Source organism: Haliotis rufescens, unplaced genomic scaffold (assembly GCF_023055435.1).
Source record: "Haliotis rufescens isolate VD_foot unplaced genomic scaffold, xgHalRufe1.0.p SCAF_14, whole genome shotgun sequence".
NCBI lineage: Eukaryota > Metazoa > Mollusca > Gastropoda > Lepetellida > Haliotidae > Haliotis > Haliotis rufescens.
The window spans coordinates 31,657,318-31,678,806 of record NW_025963824.1 but is presented as its reverse complement, the minus strand read 5'-3'; the positions used below and the strand labels follow the sequence as shown (position 1 = coordinate 31,678,806).

Genomic DNA, 21,489 nt, shown 5'->3' with positions numbered 1-21,489 from the left:
ATTCCAATGTTGATAAAAAAACATAAAAAGACGTGAACACTGTGTTTGCCCTTCATGGAACTTGGCATGCATATTGTCAGTGAGTGAGTAGTATTGAATACAGCATGTAACGACAGGGGGACATCAGGTCTTAAATTTAAACCGGCGAAGATCCGGGTAGAGAATAGCTCTTCAGCAACCCTTGCTTGTCGAAAGAGGCGACTAACGGGATCGAATGGTCAGGCTCGCTGACTTGGTTGATGCAGGTCATCGTATCCCAGTTGCGGAGATCAGTGCTCATGATGTGTCAATCACTGGCTTGTCTGGTCCAGACTCGGTTATTTACAGACTGCGATCATAGAGCTGGAATATGAGTTCCTTAGTGCGGCGTTAAACAACAAACATACAAACCAGGTCTTAAGATATTGTTCTTATATCAGGACTCGAACCCGGATTATCAGTGGGTGGTACCGGTAGTGCATGACATGCCTACCTTGTCGCCAACTCCAGGTGTCATCACTGATTTCCAGTGATCAATCATTCAATTTCTGTCACTGTGTTGCCTTTCAAGCCCCAGTGAACCTGTTTCATATTGGTTTTAACGTCGCGTCCAGGATTATTGCACTTATATAGCGACGTGCATGCACGTGTGTGTGTGTGTGTGTGGTTGCTTGTACTAGTCCGGACTGATGCCGATTTATAGTGCTAGCCCACTGAGATACCATGCCGCAGTTTAACATGAATACCCCACTCAGACACAGTATACTGACTCCGAGCCGACCAGTCCTTGTTTTAGCCCCTTAATGCCGAGCGCCAGACAGGGAAACAACAAGTACCATCGTTTAACGTCTTTTTGTATGACGCGGCCGGGGATCGATCGCTCTCCGGGCTGACGCTCTACCTCTGGGCCACGGAGGCGGTCGTTTCATATCTTCGAGACATTGACATTTGGTATTGACATTTTGAATGATCAAGTGAATACATTTCACGCATTCTTTACACACGTCTTTAAGTCGTCTTTAGGAGTTCTATCGTAGAGTGTGTAGGGGGTATTTAACATGATAACAATGTTATGTATACTTATGCCTAATCTCTTAACAAATGATGCTCATTTGACATGGTGTCTGAGTGATGAACAACTGAGAGCTGCTCACTGTACTTAGCTCCGTCTGCAGTCTGGAGGCGATCAATATGGCATTGTCGGACCCACCGGTGATTAGCTGTCTACATACCGGGTGTCATCCGGTCACTTAAACAGCAACTTCGTCACTGAGACAACATTTAATGATACCTGTGTGTGGAGACTCTGCTAGCTTCCTGCTCTTCTGTTCAAGACCGTGCGTCATGTTCGGGTCGCTTCACAATTAGAAGTGTTTGAAACAAAAGCTACAAAAAACATTTCCGTCATCATAAGAAATCCCTTTGTACCATTCCGACTTATCATAAGCATGCGTTGATGGATCACTGTCAAGCGGTGACTATACCTGGACAAGACGACGGAGGACGGAGAAGTAAGATTCGTTTTAGGCAGATTTGACAACGTACTCAGACTATCAACATGTATATATTTTACACAGCGAAATGTACAAATACACTGTACACAGACTGATAGATATTATTATTTTTTATTATGTGCAGATTAAAATAGATAATGAAGCAAAGAGGGTTTGGGTGATCCAGGCACAGTCATGCTGGGTAGGCTCATCATCAGCTCAAGGACCTTGCCCCCTCTACACGCAGCCCAGACAGCGAATGGGACTCTCTACTCTCTACGCCCGCTACATATTCTGGGTCGTACCATGGATGGACCTCTGTGTCAAAATCACAAGCATGTGCTGTCTACAGACCTAGTGTGTTTGTGCCAAAGCGGGGCATCCACTGACAAAGTGTTGGACAGTCTCACTAAATCCATAGCATACATTTCATATTTACATTTTGACGCAAAATCACCCATTTTTATTAATATCATTATTATTATGTACAGATTAAAATAACAAAAATGTTGCAAAGAGGGTTTGGGTGATCCTGGCACAGTCAGACTGGTTAGGCTCATCATCAGCTCAGGATCCTTGCCCCTCTACACCGCAGCCCAGACGGCGAATGGGACTTCTCCCAGGAAGCGCTGCCTAGTCAAACCCACCCAGAACTTTTCGGAGAATGTGAAGACTCCCCAACACTGCAGGCCTCAATCTGCATTACCCAGATTGTCAGAAGGGCTGAATTCCGTGTAGCAAACCCGGGTACTCTCCCAATGCCAGTCAACAGATTGGGAGGTACCAAACCTAAGGCACCGAGAACAATGGGTAGTCGGACAACTTGGTACTTGGGATGCAAGCGTGACATTTCGAAAGCGAAATTTATTTGCAATGTTTTTCCTGAATCTGTCAATCACATTATTGTCAAAAGGGACAGAAAATTCAATGATATAAATGATTTCATTGGATTTATCAAAAAGGAAAAGAAAAGGTTTGTTGGCATGGATACATCTGGGTCTGTAAACGGGCCTATTCCAAAGAAATTTGTATTTATCATTTTCCATGACGCCCTCTACATATTCTGGGCCGTACTATGGATGGACCTCTGTGTCAAATTCACAAGCATGGCGAAGATCGAGCTACACCACCATGTCGCTTGAGATACTGTGTGTGTGCCAAAGCGGGGCATCCAAGATGTGTTGGACAGTCTCACTAAATCCGCAACATAATTTGCATTTTATATTTACATTTTGACGCAAAATCACCCATTTTTATTAATATCATTATTATTATTTACAGATTAAAATAGAAAAATGCAGCAAAGAGGGTTTGGGTGATCCTGGCACAGTCAGGCTGGTTAGGCTCATCATCAGCTCAGGGCCCTTGCCCCCTCTACACGCAGCCCAGACAGCGAATGAGACTTCTACCAGGATGCGCTGCCTGGTCGAACCCACCCAGAACCTTTCGGAGAATGTAAAGACTCCCAACACTGCACCTACTGCATTACTAAAATTGTCAGAATTCAGATAGGATTTCGGTAATCTGGACCTTTGTCGAAAACGGACTATAACGGTTGGTACAACAGACGCCACTGTATTCGTATCCATTATAAAAAGAAACTTTAAGGTAAATTCAAAATTGTGTTCACCATCACTCGTCCTGACCACACCACCACACCACCACACCACACCACACCACACCACACCACACCACCACCACAGAGCAGCAAACGAGCCTGCGTTCAACGCATGCTTACCATAACGTGTCATGTATCACAGTTATAAGGCTCTGATATGTGTCCAAAACCTCTCGCTCTTCAACTCATTTGACGTCGACTCGATCCAATCTTCCACTCAGGCAAGGGGAAACTGATCGGCGCTTGGTGCCACACCAGCCGAGCGCTACCGATTGGTCAGAACGCTATGCTGTCTATCACATTCGCGTAGCCGCGACACAGAGTATTGCGATGGATCCATAATATCTGCCACGTGTTGTCGCGAGCAAGTGCTTGTTCGGAAAACAAAAGCGGCAGTCCGAGCTATGCATGTTTTCTGTGTTCGTCGGCTGAAACCAATTAGTTTGTCCATTGCTTCAAGTATTCTGAGGATCATGTCATCGTAGAGGCTTGACAGTCATACGTGTCATCAAAACCAATTCTTTAAACTGAGGGAATTTACCTGGGACAAGTTTCTTCAATACTAGGTACTCTCAATACCTTACACTATTCATCTACCTACATCTGATAAAGGTAGGTGTTCAACTATACACACACACTCACAGGCAATACAGGTGAAATAGTGTAAGATATTTAATACCACGTTCTTTTTTATTTTTTTCGAAACATGATCTAGTTTGACTCTAAATATTAAAATAATGCTACTGATGTAAGTTCGTCAAACTAAATTTCGTTTTAAGAAAAGCAAAAAGTCGTACTTTTACTTGATAATCACTGTACACATGTATCCAGCAGACAACGGTATTTACGCCTACCACCTACAATTATGTGTATATTTAGCCCTTTGGTAGGTTATTTATGGTAACGCTTAAGGTGTTCCTAGACTGGACATCGTGCACTCTGATGTTCAAAATGGTAAACACAAAGGCTATATCATATTGTATTATGTTAAAAACCATGCTAAATCAGTTTTGAAACCTAGCTGCACTGTTATATCATTTAATAATAACTGTTGTGTTATTATATATTCTTTTTATTCATTTTAATTTTTTTTTTTAAATATCGACGGCGTTATTGCATTTTATTGATCACATTTTCGTCTATCGTAATCATTATAAGGCTCTTGAAAATAAATTAACAATAATACAGCAATTTACTGTGTATCATTTTCCCGGATTTTTTAAAGATTTTTTTCAGAAATCAGAATGATTAAAATGTCCTATTTTCACTCAAGAAACCAACATAGGCTGCTTTATTATTACTATTCGCCTCCATATGTACAAGATACAGGATGATGGAATAGGGAAGTCTGTACCTTAACACGGAACTGATGTTCGTATCTTTGTGCCATTAGGAATCGATACACAGGGGATCGATAAAAGAAGCTCACAAGATCAAGTGATACATATCAACGCACGCTCAATGACCGTCAATGTCTGTTTCATTTTCTGCCGTAGATTACTGGTTGTGACGGAAAGATCTAATCGTTGGTTACATGCTCGTGCAATTCCTTACAAGATAGCCATATCTACCCTTTTGTGAAATCTACGGCAGTCTTTTTTCAAATCCAAACGCGCGGACGTGCGAGAAGACATAATTTTCAAACGTGATTTGATGTGCGCTCAGAGAAGACAGGCGTTTAAAAGGGTTTGGGAGAGCTATACAAGCGATAGGCTTTCCCTTAGAACTTCGTAAGTAATGGATAATTGGTCAGCCCCAAAGACACCTTGAGAAAATGCTGACTTACCGGACTGACTACCATCTCTACCAACTTATCAAAAGGTCAAAACGTGGAGTCTGTTCCTTGTGGTAGACTGGTAATTGCATTCATTTGGAGAAAGTATAATTCTTACTATATATTATTCATAAATGTAATCAGAAGCGCAGAGTTACTGCTTGTAATGAAATGTCAGCATGTCTGATAGAGCATCACAGAGGGACGAAGGTGATTGTGGCATGGCATGTAGGTAGACCTACCTACCTACCTACCTACCTACCTTCCTACCTACCTACCTACCTTCCTACCTTCCTACCTTGGTGGTCAGGGTGGCTGAGTTGGATGATGCTTGTCATCGTATCTCATTTGCGTAGATCGATGCTCATGGTGTCAGTCACTGGATTGTCTGGTCCAGACTCGATTATTTACAGACCGCCGTCATATAGCTGGAATATTGCTGAGTGCGGCTTAAAACAACATATCAACCAACCTACCTACCTACCTACCAACCTACCTAAAGCCCACCCACCTATTAACCCACCTACCCACCTACCCACCTACCTACCTACCTACCTACCTACCTACCTACCTATTGTTTAAACACACGAGCACGGACACAGTGTAAATCTTGTCAAAGGGGCCACTTTGGGATGTAAATCAACGATCAGGCGAATATGGTAGAAAAACATGACGTGTAAGATTGAATATAACACAATTTTATGTTTTAATACAATCCCTTCCCATTTCAGTTTTTCAGTGCATCGGGATCGAGTAGCTGCAGCAGCAGGAGTTTCTTGAATTTAATCTATGTTGGTACCTAAAAGTCTAACTATGTGAGCTGTTTTGCAGCAAAAATGCTGAACGATGAAACATGACAAACATGGGTTGACACACGTTTTTTTTATAGCCTGTGTAATATATTTTTTGACTTTTCAGAGAGGCGTAATTATAATTTCCTAGATCAGGCTGAGGAACAAGCGAAACTGGTGATCGCCTTGCAGAGAGCCATCACGCTAAACCTCGTGAATGATGGATCCATGCTGTGGATGTATGCCAGTTGATTAGCGACCCCAAACAGGCTTGTGGTATTCACATCAGTGATTAACTATTTTTTGTGAACATCGGAATGTAACATGGAATGCATTCGTGTTGGCAGTTCGCTTGTGTAGGAGTAAATGCGCCCTGAAGACAGCAAAGTCTGTGTTTTCATTTTGGAGCAGTGATTTGTGTTTTTTTCATAATTGTGGGCTACAGTCATGATTGTTTTATCATTCCTTGTGCTGTGCATTGGTTTTGTCATACCGGCTGACATGTACTTGCTTAAAGCTGCAGTCCTTCTTCCCTTCGATGATGCCCGTCTATTTTCAATGTCGAGGATCGAACCTGCTGTCGCCCTCGCCGTACACGACCTGAGGAAGAAGAAGACGATGCTTCACAAACACCATATCAGTGTCCACTACGAGGATTCTAAGTGTGATATCTCCCATGGCATAAACAAGGCCATCGAGTTGTACATGCGCCACGAGGTGCACGTGTTTTTCGGGCCCGTGTGTGACTTTGCCGCTGCACCTGTTGCGCGCCAGGCTAGATTCTGGAATCTTCCTGTTATCTCTGGAGGCGCAATGGCCCGAGACTTTTCTTTGTACAAGGATGGAACCTACTCGCACCTGACTAGAGTAGGTCCTGTTAATTTTGAATCACTCTCTGTTTTCTTCGACCGCGTTCTTAGCCATTTTGGTTGGAACCGTCTGAAGCTTTTGTATCAGAGCAATGGGCAGGATAAATATGTAACAGGATTCTGTCACCTAGCAACCGAGGCGCTCCATTACGGCTTGGAGGACTTAAACCCTAACATGGACCAGGACTACTTCCGGTTAGATGGCGCCAAAGATTTGGATGAGATCATCAAACACGAGGTCGGACTCTCCTACTCTGGTAAGTTGTGTTGTCAGATGTCTTGTCCTGTACCGAGTAGATATCTATGTCTGTGTTATATGTGTATTTTAGACCGCCTCCGTGGTCCAGTGGTAGAGCGTCTCCTCGAAGAGCGGAAGGTCCAGGGTTCGATTCCCAGCCGCGTCATACCAAAAGACGTTAAAAGATGCGCTTGTTGTTACCCTGTCTGGCGCTCGGCATTAAGGGCCTAAAACAAGGACTGGTCGGCTCGGAATCAGTATACTGTAAGTGAGTGGGGTATTCATGTGATATCGCAGTGAGCTTGCACTATAAATCGGCATCAGTCCGGACTAGTACAAGCAGCCACACACGCGTTCATGCACGTCGCTATTTAAGTGCAATAATCTTGGACTTGGCGTTGATCCCCATTACACCTAACGTCACCTTTCTTTTGGCGTGGGTTGCCCCACAATCCTCTGTCCAGTATCAGCGCCGGGCATGACGCACGTCAGCAATGGTAAGTGGCAATGATAGGTTATACTTTCTCTCCACAACCTAAGGTGAGGTGAGGTGAAATGGGGTTTAACATCGCGTCCAAGATTATTGCACTTATATAGCGCAATATATAGCGTGTGGCTGCTTGTACTTGTACTAGCTCACTGAGAAACCATGCAGCAGTTTAATATGAATATCCCACTCGGACACAGTATACTGACTCCGAGCCGACCAGTCCTTATTTTAGCCCCTTAATGCCGAGCGCTAGACAGGGTAACAACAAGTACCATCTTTTAACGTCTTTTGGTATGACGCGGTCGGGGATCGAACCCTGGACCTTCCGCTCTCCGGGCGGACGCTCTACCACTAGACCACGGAGGCGGTCTCCACAACCTAAGGTTAACTTAAAATTACATTATGCTCAAAACATCACGCACACACTTTCACTTTTTTCTAACAAAACTGGGTATTTAAATACAATCCAGGACATAAGCAACACATGTCAAGAACACGTTCATCCAAAACGTGACACATCACCTGAAGCCACGATGAATAACCAACCGTCGTTTTATGTCTTCAGACGCTCTGACATCAGCGGCAATAACCCATGTGTTAACAAATAGTAAGCTTTTACTTGAAAATGCCTTTTAAGTGATGTACAGGGTTGTGCTGTAACGTCTGTATTTTGTGTGCGTGTTGGAAAATGCTTAGTCGGCATTTACACAACAAAACAAGAGTATCGGGTGTATGACATGTTCCTTGAATCGTGCTTGCGAAATATAATTCACCCTGATTCAGTGTTGTTTTGTGGGAGTATAATGTCCTCGAATTGCCGGTATGCAGACAAATGTGAGTGGTAAGGAACCACAAGTGTAAACAGCAGGTCCAGATATCTCCGACAAGAAATCAAGACGAGCCAAACCAGACGCGAAGGTTGCATCTAATACGTCCATGTTATTGAACATGACAGATTTCTTTCAGGATGTTGACTTAATGCAATGAAGACATGCCTTCTGGATAAAAGCCTGGATAATAATCTCGCATATCTACCATTGCTGTGTGATTTATGTAGGCATGGAGCCGTGAAACAGCGCCTTCTTTGGTGCCTCGAATCATAGGAGACCCGTCCTATATTACCAAAAGGAGCTGATATAGTGACAGGGATAAAAGCCACGGCTCAATATGTCAAACCAGCCGTAAACTGTATAACTGCATTTGAATACAAAATCTGAACTTGGCTGATGAAGCCTTTGAAAGGTATTTAGGAGTGAAACACATAATGAAGAGAATCTATGGATGTCAGCTTCTTTAGCATGAGGAACACAGCGTTTCGGAGCATATACTTACTCCTTCATCAGATGAACATCGTGAAGGAGCAAGTATGTACTCCGAAACGTTGTATTCCTCATGAAAAAGAAGTTGACGTCCATAAATTCTCTTCCTTTTGGCTGATGGAGCAAACACAAGGAGTAGTTTACGCTTTACTGAAGTCCGTCGCCTATGCATTCTTCTGAAGCATTAGACCATTTTCTTTCGATATGGCTTTATGTTTATGGGACGTAGACGGCGTCATTATTGGTTGCTTCTGAGAGAAATCGTCCTGTGGATATTAAATGTACATCTATAAGTTAGGAAAGGAGTACATTTAATTCGGTGTTATAACCGCGCACCCGCATTTTTTCACTGAATGTGTAAAAGTATCAAGATATGTAAAGAAAGCAGGTGATGAATAAATGAATGAATGAATGAATGAATGAATGAACAAAATCTTTTTGTATTAATTGGAATCAGATGGACCTCAGATGGCTGGTGCAATATTTGGGAGATTCTGGTACGGCTGTTGTAAAGGCCAACTCGTAATGATCAGTAAGAACCTGACTGAATCAATGTTCATGCTGTCAACAACTGTTTTGACTAGCACCTGATAGCACCTGATGCTTGCAAACCCTGGAATATTACGGACCGTGACACACATCATGTCATCCATCTATGTGTGTTATTCACATCCAATAGATTTGCTTGTTGTTTAACGCCGCACTCGGCAATATTCCAGCTGTATAACGTTGTTCTGTAAATATTCGAGTCATGACTCAACAATCCCACGATTGACATCATGGGCATCTGTCTATTGGAATACGATGAAATGCAATTACAAAGTCAGCGAGCCTGACCACTCGATCGTGTTACACAAACACTGAATATAGCTACAGATTATATACTATTGTGTAAATCATTGTAATTGTTAATTAAGCGAAAACTGCTAGCTTTACATGACATGGTAATATATCTAATGTTTCATGTTACTCTAACAAATTACACATTAAATTTGTCTGTCGTCCTTATCCCAGTCTAATATTCCTAAAATGGGATTCATTTAGATGAGATCCCATTAATAATATATATACAATACAGTAATCATTCTAGACCGCTTTTTATTCAAGGCAAACGGGATTTTAATGTACTTCTATATAATTAATAGATGAAGTGAGTGAGTGATATTTCACCCACTTATTTTACATCAAGGTACGGCCCTTAGTGGAAGTACCAGATAAGCCACAGCTGTCATCAATTCTGCATTCATTACCAAACATTAAAGGTATTCTATCTGCAGTTTTGTGACTTAAATATATCAGCCGTCTCACCCCCAAAACCTTGCGTTGGGGAAAACACCATCAATGAATCAATTGGTGCGATGAAGCTAATAAGGGTTATACGTAACTTATATTCCCCAAGCGATGGGAATGGTGATTCACCCTTTATGCATGTCTATATAAATTAGAAATGTACAATATTGATGAAGTGGTAGCAAATAATGTCCCTCTTGGGTGCCGGATCGTATATAATACAATCTTTGTTACCAACAGTGACTACGAGATGAAGATTTTAACTTGGGATAATTGAAATCAATAAACATGCCACATGCTGATTACATTAAATAGTATGACTGCATGGTCTCGGGGAGGGTCTGCATACTACACTAGGCTCTTCAGGGAACTTCTAATCAACTTCCGTCATTACGAAACATTGAACTAGATTATGACATGGGTCTTTGAGATTTTATGTTTTGTTTACCCAAACACCTTATGAAATAACGAGACAGGATACTTCGGATTTGTCATGATCACACATGAAGTAAATCTCACACATGCTTCACGATGGTGCGAGATGCTGAAGGATTACCACAGCAAAAAAGCGTAGGTTTCCGTTCTCCCTAAACCTTCCGGATACCTTCCCACTTTGGATCCGTTCAATGAGATTCACTACGACGCACCAAAAGTCCTTGCAAGCCCATGGAATTTATAAACTTTGGGAACATCTCAGATATTGTCTTGTTTTTCATTTTGTGCGCTTTTCCCACAAAATTTCTGTCTACTAGTGAGTGAGTGTTTTAGGTATAACGCCGCTTTTAACAGTATTCCAGCAATACCACGACGGGGGACACCAGAAATGGGCTTCACACATTGTACTCAGCATACTACACTAGGCTCTTCAGGGAACTTCTAATCAACTTCCGTCATTACGAAAGATTGAACTAGATTATGACATGGGTCTTTGAGATTTTATGTTTTGTTTACCCAAACACCTTATGAAATAACGAGACAGGATACTTCGGACTTGTCATGATCACACATGAAGTAAATCTCACACATGCTTCACGATGGTGCGAGATGCTGAAGGATTACCACAGCCAAAAAGCGTAGGTTTCCGTTCTCCGTAAGCCTTCCGGATACCTTCCCACTTTGGATCCGTTCAATGAGATTCACTACGACGCACCAAAAGTCCTTGCAAACCCATGGAATTGTAAACTTTGGGAACATCTCAGATATTGTCTTGTTTTTCATTTTGTGCGCTTTTCCCACAAAATTTTTGTCTACTAGTGAGTGAGTGATTTGGGTATAACGCCGCTTTTAACAGCATTCCAGTCATATCACGGCGTGTCAGCTTAATGTGGGAGGATTTAGTCTACTAAATATCCAACTCAATATTACCCTTTTATTAGATCGATGCGAATGGTTCCATCTGTCACTCCCCGAACAGTGGTATCTAATTATTGTTCAATGTGTCGACTGAGACCACTTAGCTTAAACACTACATTATGAAGAGCCTACTCCAGTTGTTAAAAAAATAATCGATTCGGAAAAAATGACGTCTTTGACATTTTCACAGAGAAAAAGACACATACATCACAAGACGTTCAATGAAATTACGAAAATACATCAATCATCAAGGCTTACGTCTCAGTGAATCTCTTCAAACGTAATGCTTTGGTTTCTTGCACCTTGTAAAACCTTGTGAGGTGTACTACAACTGTGCTAATGATAAGGCCGAATTAGCCAGACACACGTTAACCCGTGCAAGATATTTAGGTAAACACAACATAAAAGCTGAAAGACTATGCCATGATGTTGTTCATTGTTTAGTAATCACGGAAGTTGATGAGCAGTGTCTTGAAGAGCCTTACAGTCTCTTTGATGTTGCGGAAGCGGTTGCTTCTTGTGTAGCTGAATCTTTATGCTTAAACAAATGGACGATGCTTACTGTTTGTTTACGTGAGGTTGTCGCATAAATATTTTGGCAGAGCTGAAAGATAATCGTTTGGGACATTATTGGAAGAAATAAACATTTATTAGAACGTTGGTTATGATTGTGTGACGTGACGTTCTGTCAATGTGAATCGTAAGGTCACGTCAACGTGACCTCAATATGTATTACTTTCACGTTGTGGTAACTTGTTTTAAAGAAATTTGGCATAATCCGTATCTTATTTTGAAGTTAAATGTAATGCATACGTAACATTGATATTTGTCCTTAAAGGAACGAATAGTAACCATCAATGTGCAGACGTTGGAGACGCGGAATTGTGGTTATTGTAGCGCCTTGTGCCTTATGAGGCGTTTGTACGTGTTGGATATGAGCATCTTAAACTTATACATACTAGTCTGAGTCTTTTTAATAAGTTGGTTGTGAGACACCTCCGTGCATAGATAATAGTGTGAAGTAATAGTGTGAAGCATTTTAATAAGTTGGTTGTGAGACACCTTCGTGCATACGTAATAGTTTGAAGTTTTTTAATAAGTTGGTTGTGAGACACCTTCGTGCATACATAATAGTGTGAAGTAATAGTGTGAAGCATTTTAATAAGTTGGTTGTGAGACACCTTCGTGCAAAGATAATAGTGTGAAGTAATAGTGTGAAGCATTTTAATATGTTGGTTGTGAGACACCTTCGTGCATACATAATAGTGTGAAGTAATAGTGTGAAACATTTTAATGAGTTGGTTGTGAGACACCTTCGTGCATACATAATAGTGTGAAGCATTTTAATAAATTGGTTTTGAGGCACCGGTATGCATGCATAAAAATGGGAGGAGTTGACTGTGATGCCCTATTATGCGTACAGTATAGCATCATTACTGGGGCGGTCGGGTAGCCTAGTGGTTCAAGCGTTTGCTCGTCACGCCGAAGACCCGGGTTCTATTACCGAAATGGGTACAATGTGTGATACCGTGATATTTCTGGAATATTGCTAAAAGCGGCGTAAAACCATACTAACTCACTCACTCACTACAAGTGGAAGGTTGTTACGTAGTCTCTTTTTGCTTACAGCATGGCAGGGGGGCACGGGTGGCCCAGTCGTCTAAGGCGCCGCGGTTCACAGGGCAGAGTTGCGTCTCTTGGGCACGCCGGAAACCTAGGATTGTGGGTTCGAATCCCGGTTCGCCCCAATTATGTTTCTAGATTTGTCAGCACCATACCCGTGCTCGTGGGTTTCACTGAAGTGGTAAACGTCTGAGACCTTTCCTCTCACATTAAGCTGACACGCCGTGATATAACTGGAATACTGTTAAAAGCGGCGTTAAACCCAACCCACTCACTCACTCACTACAGCATAGCATCAGCACATGTTGTTTGAGTTTGAGACGCCCGAGACACAACTTCAAACAAGTGGGTCACTTTTTATTTGAAACAAAATATGTGTTAAACCAGTGCTTCAAGACATACAATTCTACTTCTTTAAAGAACACCGAGCAAGTCAAGTGAATGGTATATTTTGGGCGATAAGACATTAGAATAAATGATATTTCCAGCATTTGCTATACCCTTCACCCCAAGCCCTCTTTCCGTGTACATAGTTAACATGCATTGAATGCAGCATGTGTTTCAATAACTAAGAATTTTCTAAATTCACAACTGTACAGTACAACGACTGTGAATACGACCCTGCCATTCGTTAACGACGTGACACTATCCAATGCTACGTATGCATGACAAGTGCACACTCCCATTTCAGTTCCCAGGAGACATTTTTTCAATAATTTGAAAAAAACCTGAAAAAATAACTCCAACTGAAAACGGGTTTTGTCAGATAGCTATCGAAACGCAGCAAGGCTATACGGCAATTATAATTATTGCCACGTCCACTTTGGTTGGCATAATATACGTACTGTATGGACTGGGGATGATTTGTACGCACATACAGTGAGTGTTCTTCCATTCCGAGCGAATGGTAACAGCATATAAAGTACTATTAATATGCCCACTCAGTAGAGTCAGTAGCAGTGAATCACTATCAACAGCTTTGGGGTGAGTGGGGAATCATCAGGGCGATGACTGGCGTCTTAGCGAAAATGATTCTGCAGAATAGCCAAATTGTTCTTTCTACACGTTTGATGTTTTAAATAGCATCAAGCTGTTCAAGCTCTCGTTGCGTATTCTTTATTAGTAATATAATGTATATATCGATATGTAAAGTCTCTGGGAGATGACGCCATAATGTCATCACTGTACTATTATAGTCAGATAGTTGTTAGTACTCGTCAATCCTAGGGTCCTATACTCTTGGAGTACACTAACTAGACGTTAGTATATGCATTTGGAAATGTGCCTTTGGATACAGGTTAAACCTTCCGGTGCTAAACTACTTTGCTTTTTGACACTTCTGAACTCTTTTGAATCTAAGTTTGTTTCTTTGTTTGCTGTTTAACGCCGCACTCAACACTATTCCAACACCAACTCCCCGTACAGTATCGAGTCTGGACTAGACAAACCATTGAATAATGTTTGGAAGTGCTATGACTTCATTTAATATGATAAGTTGTAATACTCGTCCCGGCTCTTTGTGTGAAAACTAAGGGCACAAATGCAAAGTAATATGCACAAATGCCAGGCAGTCAAATTTTGATACTTTTTATGTTTGATTGTTATAACTGTTTGATACTTCTTTTGGTTGGTTGATATAACCGTTTGATGCGTCTTATGCTAGGTTGATATCAGTGTTTGATGTTTCTACTTGGTTGATATTACTGTTTGATACTTGTTATGCTAGGTTGATATAAGGGTCTGATGCTCTACTTGGTTGAGTTAACTGTTTGATACTTCTTATGCTAGGTTGGTATAAATGTTTGATGCTTCTACTTGGTTGATATAACTGTTTGATACTTCTTATGGTTGGTTGATATAACCGTTTGATACTTGTTATACTTGGTTGATATAAGTGCTTGATGTTTCTACGTGGTTGATATTACTGTTTGATACTTGTTATACTTGGTTGATATAAGTGTTTGATGCTTCTTCTTGTTTGATATAACTGTTTGATACTGCTTATGCTAGATTGATATAACTGTTTGATACTTCTTATGGTTGGTTGATATAACCGTTTGATACTTCTTATGCTAGGTTGATATATGTGTTTGATGCTTCTACTTGGTTGATATAACTGTTTGATACTTCTTATGCTAGGTTGATATGTCTGTTTTATACTTCTTATGCTAGGTTGATATCAGTGTTTGGTGCTTCTACTTGGTTGATATAACTGTTAGATACTTTACTGCTTGGTTGACGTAACCGTTTGCTACTTCTACTAGTATGATATAACTGTTTGATAATATTTAATATGCTAAGTTCTTAAAACTGATTGCTACTTCGTGTGCTAAGTTGATATAACTTTTTGACACTTCTTATATGTTGGTATCAGTGTTTCTCATTCTAGACTGATGTAACTGTTTGATGCTTCTTCTACAAGGTTGATATAAATGTTGATATATACTGTCTGAGATAGGTGCTTTTTGGCAATTGAAAAAAAAACCTTCTCATACCAGTGAAGATAATCTTCATTTCTTAAAACCTTTTATCTTACATATTGTACAAAGCCCTACACACTATCAAGGCAGGCTAAACATACTTGTAAACAAGGATGCAATTATTCGCTCGAGACAAGTGTTGCCTGACCATTAAGTGTACCTCGGTCAGACAGTCCTGTCAATAAAAGATGTTTTATTTGATCTCAAGGTGGATTACAAGTACAATGTCCAGGACCAGATATATTTGCATTTTGCAGAGAATAGATAATTATTATCGACTATGGCTGAAGCCGAGACAAAGTCATTAGACATCCCGCCAAACAGCTTTATCATGCTCGTATCACTGGATAGAGTGCGGTGTATGTTGCCATCATACTTCTTATGGCATTGATTCTGAATGTGGGGACTATTAACTCCAGAAAAATTCAGTCTGTACTATAAAGTGAGTGAGTGGGCATGGCTTTCAGCAATATTCCAGCAATATCACGGCGGGGGACACCAGAAATGGGATTCATATATTGTACCACTGTCGGGAATGGAACCCGGGTCTTCGGCGTGACGAGCGAACGCTTTAACCACTAGGCTACCCGACCGCCCCCTATACTATAAAGACTATCTAAACTAGAGAGACGTTGGTCGAGTAACCGTGCCATGTTGTTCATGTCACATTCACCAATTGTCCCAGTGGCTGGTATTTATCGGAGTCTGAATTAAATAGACCAGTTACCTAAAAAAACGAGTATCGATCCACACCATTGGGGTACGATGTCACGTTACCAGCGAGGTCACAGATACTGACCAACCGATCCCCGTGTTGGGGATCCTATTCTGACCATTCTGGTCCACGATTCCCACCGAGAGGCAATCATTTACTACTGGGAACCTATTCTGGCCTGCAGTCCCCAAATGAGACAAGAACTAAGAACTGGAACCTATTTTGACCCGGATCCACCCAGAGGTACAACAATGAGGTACCGATGCCCTTTGCTGACATTCCTTCAGATTTCTTATTTATGCTGTCTGAATAGACAGGTTCAAAACACATATCCATTTAACTATGATTTCATATTAATTAGAATCCTGCTACGCTAACATTAACTAGCAGACACTATCTATGGTACTCTGGGTGAAAAGGAACGAATGTCCTGGTAAACACACACTATTGCGCCTGTGATTGACGAATGTTTGTTTGTTTATTTGTTGTTTAACGCCGCATTCAGCAATATTCCAGCTGTATGACGTCGGTCTATAAATAATCGAGTCTGGACCAGACAATCCAGTGATTGACATCATGCACATCGATCCAAGCAATTGGGATCGATGACATCCATCAACCAATATTGCGCCTGTGAGAAATATGATGCATCACCTGTGCAGTGTACATTCACAGCAAGATGAACATAGCCAGGGGACTTCACCCTATGTGTGTACGTTATGAACACCGGGTGTCTGTCTAATTGATGAATATATGCTCCAATATAAGAACAATACGAGATACCTCAACCGTGTAGACAAGCGTGAGATGTGACACATTGTACAAAAAATGAACACTGGGTGTCTGTAATGTCAATGCATGCTCGTGGGGGGGGGGGGGGGGGGGGGGGGGGGGAACGGGGGGCCCAGTCGTCTAAGGCGCCGCGATTCGCTGTGCAGGGTTGCGTCCCTTGGGCACGCCAGAAACCTATGGTTGTGGGTTCGAATCCCGGTTCGCCCCGATTATGTTTCTAGGTTTGTCAGCACCATACCCGTGCTCGTGGGTTTCACCGAAGAGGTAAACGTCTGAGACCTGCATCACTTCGAGCTTTCCTCCCACATTAAGCTGACACGCCGCGATATAACTGGTATACTGTTAAAAGCGGCGTTTAACCCAACTCTCTCTCTCTCTCTCACACACACACACACACACACACACACACACACACACACACACACACACACACACACACTCACTCACTCACTCACTCACTCACGCACGCACGCACGCACGCACTCACGCACTCATTCATTCATTCATTCATTCACTCACTCACTCACTCACACTTATATCATTATATTGGTAAATCAGTAAATCGATCAGACTGCACCACGCACTGCAACAGAACTGATTTTACAGTGTTAACTGCACGCGTTAATAAATTAGACTTCGAGATAATGTTTTTCTCGAAACGGTTTTATTGACAATTTACACAAACGATTAAAGCCGATTGCCCTGAAATGGTTTTGCCCTTTAGATAAAGCATAAATGACAAACCAATGTGAATTACCCAGGGTTAATAAAATCAGAAATTGCAGACTGAAAATAGGAAGTGTATAATAAGCTGATTATTAACATCGATGTGGCCTTTGTTATAGTAAGCAAGCATGGTACATTTGGGTCTGTTAATCGATGGAACCAATCACTAATATTGTCTTGACGCATTAACGTTCTCAATGTCTGGTGTTAATATACTTTCCACTAGCTACGTTTATTTCCAGAACCAGTGTTTGTCAACGTATTTAGGCAACCTGTGTGCATTGCTGCAGCAAGTACTCAAATAAACTGAAGGAAGAAATACTTTACTTTCCAATAAAAAATGAGTAAAATGAGTATCCTTGTTATTATCAAGATGTCGTTAGCAGAAATTCCGTGCGTAGGCAAACTTGTTCTTGAACCTTTTTAATAGAAATAAACGTAATTAGCATAAAAGTAATTCCATGCTTAATGTCAAAACGTTCTCTATGGGTTGAGCTGGAGCCTCGAGTCGATTGTGTTGAAACGTGGTTTTATATGGAGGTATTCATCAAGCCTCATATTCCTTTTGAAGGCAACGGACAAAGGTTTGCAATTCCAAAACTTTCATAGTCAATATAATGTAAACATCTTGAGTCCAAATAAAACATATTTAAAAATCATTTTTTTAACAATTCAGAATACAGGCTAATTCATACCACAAAGCAGTACAAGGAAAGGCAAGGCAATCCGCTGCAACCCAAGACTCCTCATTGTACAGTCTGAAATATTTTCTGAAGGGAAATCGTGTATAGGTCTAAACTAAGTGTTTAGTACATGTTAGGGCTTGACACAGCGAATCGCGGCGCCTTAGACGACTGGGCCCCCCGTGCCCCCGAGTGAGTGAGTGAGTGAGTGCGGCATTCAAATACATCTATGACTATACAAATATTAAAATGATAACTAACGGCGTCATTCCACCATCGATTCACCGACCGACAGATTCGCAGACATATTTGCAAAATGAATCTCGCGAACGTGTGCCCTAAAAGCAAATTTGAAAAAGGAGAAAAACAACATTTTAGCTAATTCTGAACAGGAAGGGGGCGTAATAGCATCTCAGAAGAACTTGAATAATTCCTTTGTGTCTGTCTGATCGACGAGTGTGCGGTGCTTCTAAGGAATGACCTTTGGTATAAATCTCACAAACTCAAATCTGATGTTCAATCGTTTGTTTGATGAACTGAGTAAGGCTTAGAACCAGTTCTCCACAGAGATATATATGGTGGTATAACCTTTGGAGTAACTAGCATAGAACTCGACCAAAACTCTACTGATTTATGGTCTACTCTTGCATCGCTTGTTCGTGGTCCCTTTGTATTGGATGTCTTGTTTTTCACCTAATGTCATCCTACATATGTTCGAAATGTGCCTCTGTTCACCCAGCAGTGAGTGGGTACCCCGTAGGATGAGATGGTAATGAGGCTGTTAACCTTCTAGCGCCTCATGGGCAGCTTGGGTTGTATACTCCCCAGGGAGCTGAGAATGAAAATCGAGTGCTCACTGATCCATTGACCGGGGTAATAATAGTGTAGCGCTATGAGCATCCACTTGGTGATGGAATCTGGCGCATTATAAATGCTCTTCTTCTTCTTCTTATTATTATTATTACATTAAAATGATGTAACGTAGCTGACACGATGCTTCCACGAAACCCCATTTGCCTAACTCTCTCGTTTGTAATAGACAGAAGATAGATAAAGATAAACTATATTTATTACTAAGAACGCCCGTCTATCATATTCATGGAAATACGTTTATGTTGTGCGTGTGATGTGACAGCGATCATTGTTACATTCCACTTTGAGATTTGTAATAATACGTGTAGCTCTGCTCTCCCGCTATGCTGGTGATAGAATCATAAATCAACTGGAAACTGTGTACATAATTAGGTATCCCCATTATGCAATAAATTAGCAATATGTCACATTGTGACGTCATTATATAGTGACGTCATAATATAACGTGTAACTGAAATCACGTCTCCCTGAAGACAAAACTAAAACATGTAGGAGAGCAATTCGTGTCGTTTGATTATTTGGCACTTATTAAGATATTCTGGAGATTCGAGTGAGTGAGTATTGTTTTTACGCCGCTTTTAGCAACATTTCAGCAATATTACGGCGTGGGACACCAGAAATGGCCTTCACACATCGTACCCATGTCGGGAATCGAACCCGGGTCTTCGGCGTTACGAGGGAACGCTTTAATCACTATTCTACCCGACCACCCCTCTGGAGATTCGAACAAACGCTAACAACTTGATGACTTCGTATACTGGATGACGTTATGTTTGAGAGGGGAGTGTCTGTGAGTTCCCCATAGATGTAGCTGAGCAACGCATATAGATGCGACGGTCGAACGATCACATCCAACTGCTGGAGATGTGACAATCGGTATTGGGTGAAAAGGTACGGGTAATCAACGTGAGGATTATGCGAATATGCGGGAAACACCCACCTTGTACATCTTATCACCCTCCTTAAAGCGGCTGTCCATAATGTTGATATCTCATATAAGAAAAAAACCTAACTCTCTCGTTTGTAATAGACAGAAGATAGATAAAGATAAACTATATTTATTACTAAGAACGCCCGTCTATCATATTCATGGAAATACGTTTATGTTGTGCGTGTGATGTGACAGCGATCATTGTTACATTCCACTTTGAGATTTGTAATAATACGTGTAGCTCTGCTCTCCCGCTATGCTGGTGATAGAATCATAAATCAACTGGAAACTGTGTACATAATTAGGTATCCCCATTATGCAATAAATTAGCAATATGTCACATTGTGACGTCATTATATAGTGACGTCATAATATAACGTGTAACTGAAATCACGTCTCCCTGAAGACAAAACTAAAACATGTAGGAGAGCAATTCGTGTCGTTTGATTATTTGGCACTTATTAAGATATTCTGGAGATTCGAGTGAGTGAGTATTGTTTTACGCCGCTTTTAGCAACATTTCAGCAATATTACGGCGTGGGACACCAGAAATGGCCTTCACACATCGTACCCATGTCGGGAATCGAACCCGGGTCTTCGGCGTTACGAGGGAACGCTTTAATCACTATTCTACCCGACCACCCCTCTGGAGATTCGAACAAACGCTAACAACTTGATGACTTCGTATACTGGATGACGTTATGTTTGAGAGGGGAGTGTCTGTGAGTTCCCCATAGATGTAGCTGAGCAACGCATATAGATGCGACGGTCGAACGATCACATCCAACTGCTGGAGATGTGACAATCGGTATTGGGTGAAAAGGTACGGGTAATCAACGTGAGGATTATGCGAATATGCGGGAAACACCCACCTTGTACATCTTATCACCCTCCTTAAAGCGGCTGTCCATAATGTTGATATCTCATATAAGAAAAAAACCTAACTCTCTCGTTTGTAATAGACAGAAGATAGATAAAGATAAACTATATTTATTACTAAGAACGCCCGTCTATCATATTCATGGAAATACGTTTATGTTGTGCGTGTGATGTGACAGCGATCATTGTTACATTCCACTTTGAGATTTGTAATAATACGTGTAGCTCTGCTCTCCCGCTATGCTGGTGATAGAATCATAAATCAACTGGAAACTGTGTACATAATTAGGTATCCCCATTATGCAATACATTAGCAATATGTCACATTGTGACGTCATTATATAGTGACGTCATAATATAACGTGTAACTGAAATCACGTCTCCCTGAAGACAAAACTAAAACATGTAGGAGAGCAATTCGTGTCGTTTGATTATTTGGCACTTATTAAGATATTCTGGAGATTCGAGTGAGTGAGTATTGTTTTACGCCGCTTTTAGCAACATTTCAGCAATATTACGGCGTGGGACACCAGAAATGGCCTTCACACATCGTACCCATGTCGGGAATCGAAC

General features: G+C 41.3%; 1 protein-coding gene across 1 annotated transcript in view; it reads left to right on the top strand.

The window, feature by feature from the left end:
* Positions 1-3,477: 3,477 nt before the first annotated feature.
* LOC124143341 (atrial natriuretic peptide receptor 1-like) overlaps positions 3,478-21,489 on the top strand; it is a 258,349-nt gene continuing 240,337 nt past the window's right edge. Inside the window, exons 1-2 of the mRNA XM_046512280.2 lie at positions 3,478-3,702; positions 5,783-6,781. Coding sequence (XP_046368236.2) covers positions 6,103-6,781 — 679 coding nt within the window. The 5' untranslated portion in view covers positions 3,478-3,702; positions 5,783-6,102. The remainder of the gene's footprint in view (positions 3,703-5,782; positions 6,782-21,489) is intronic.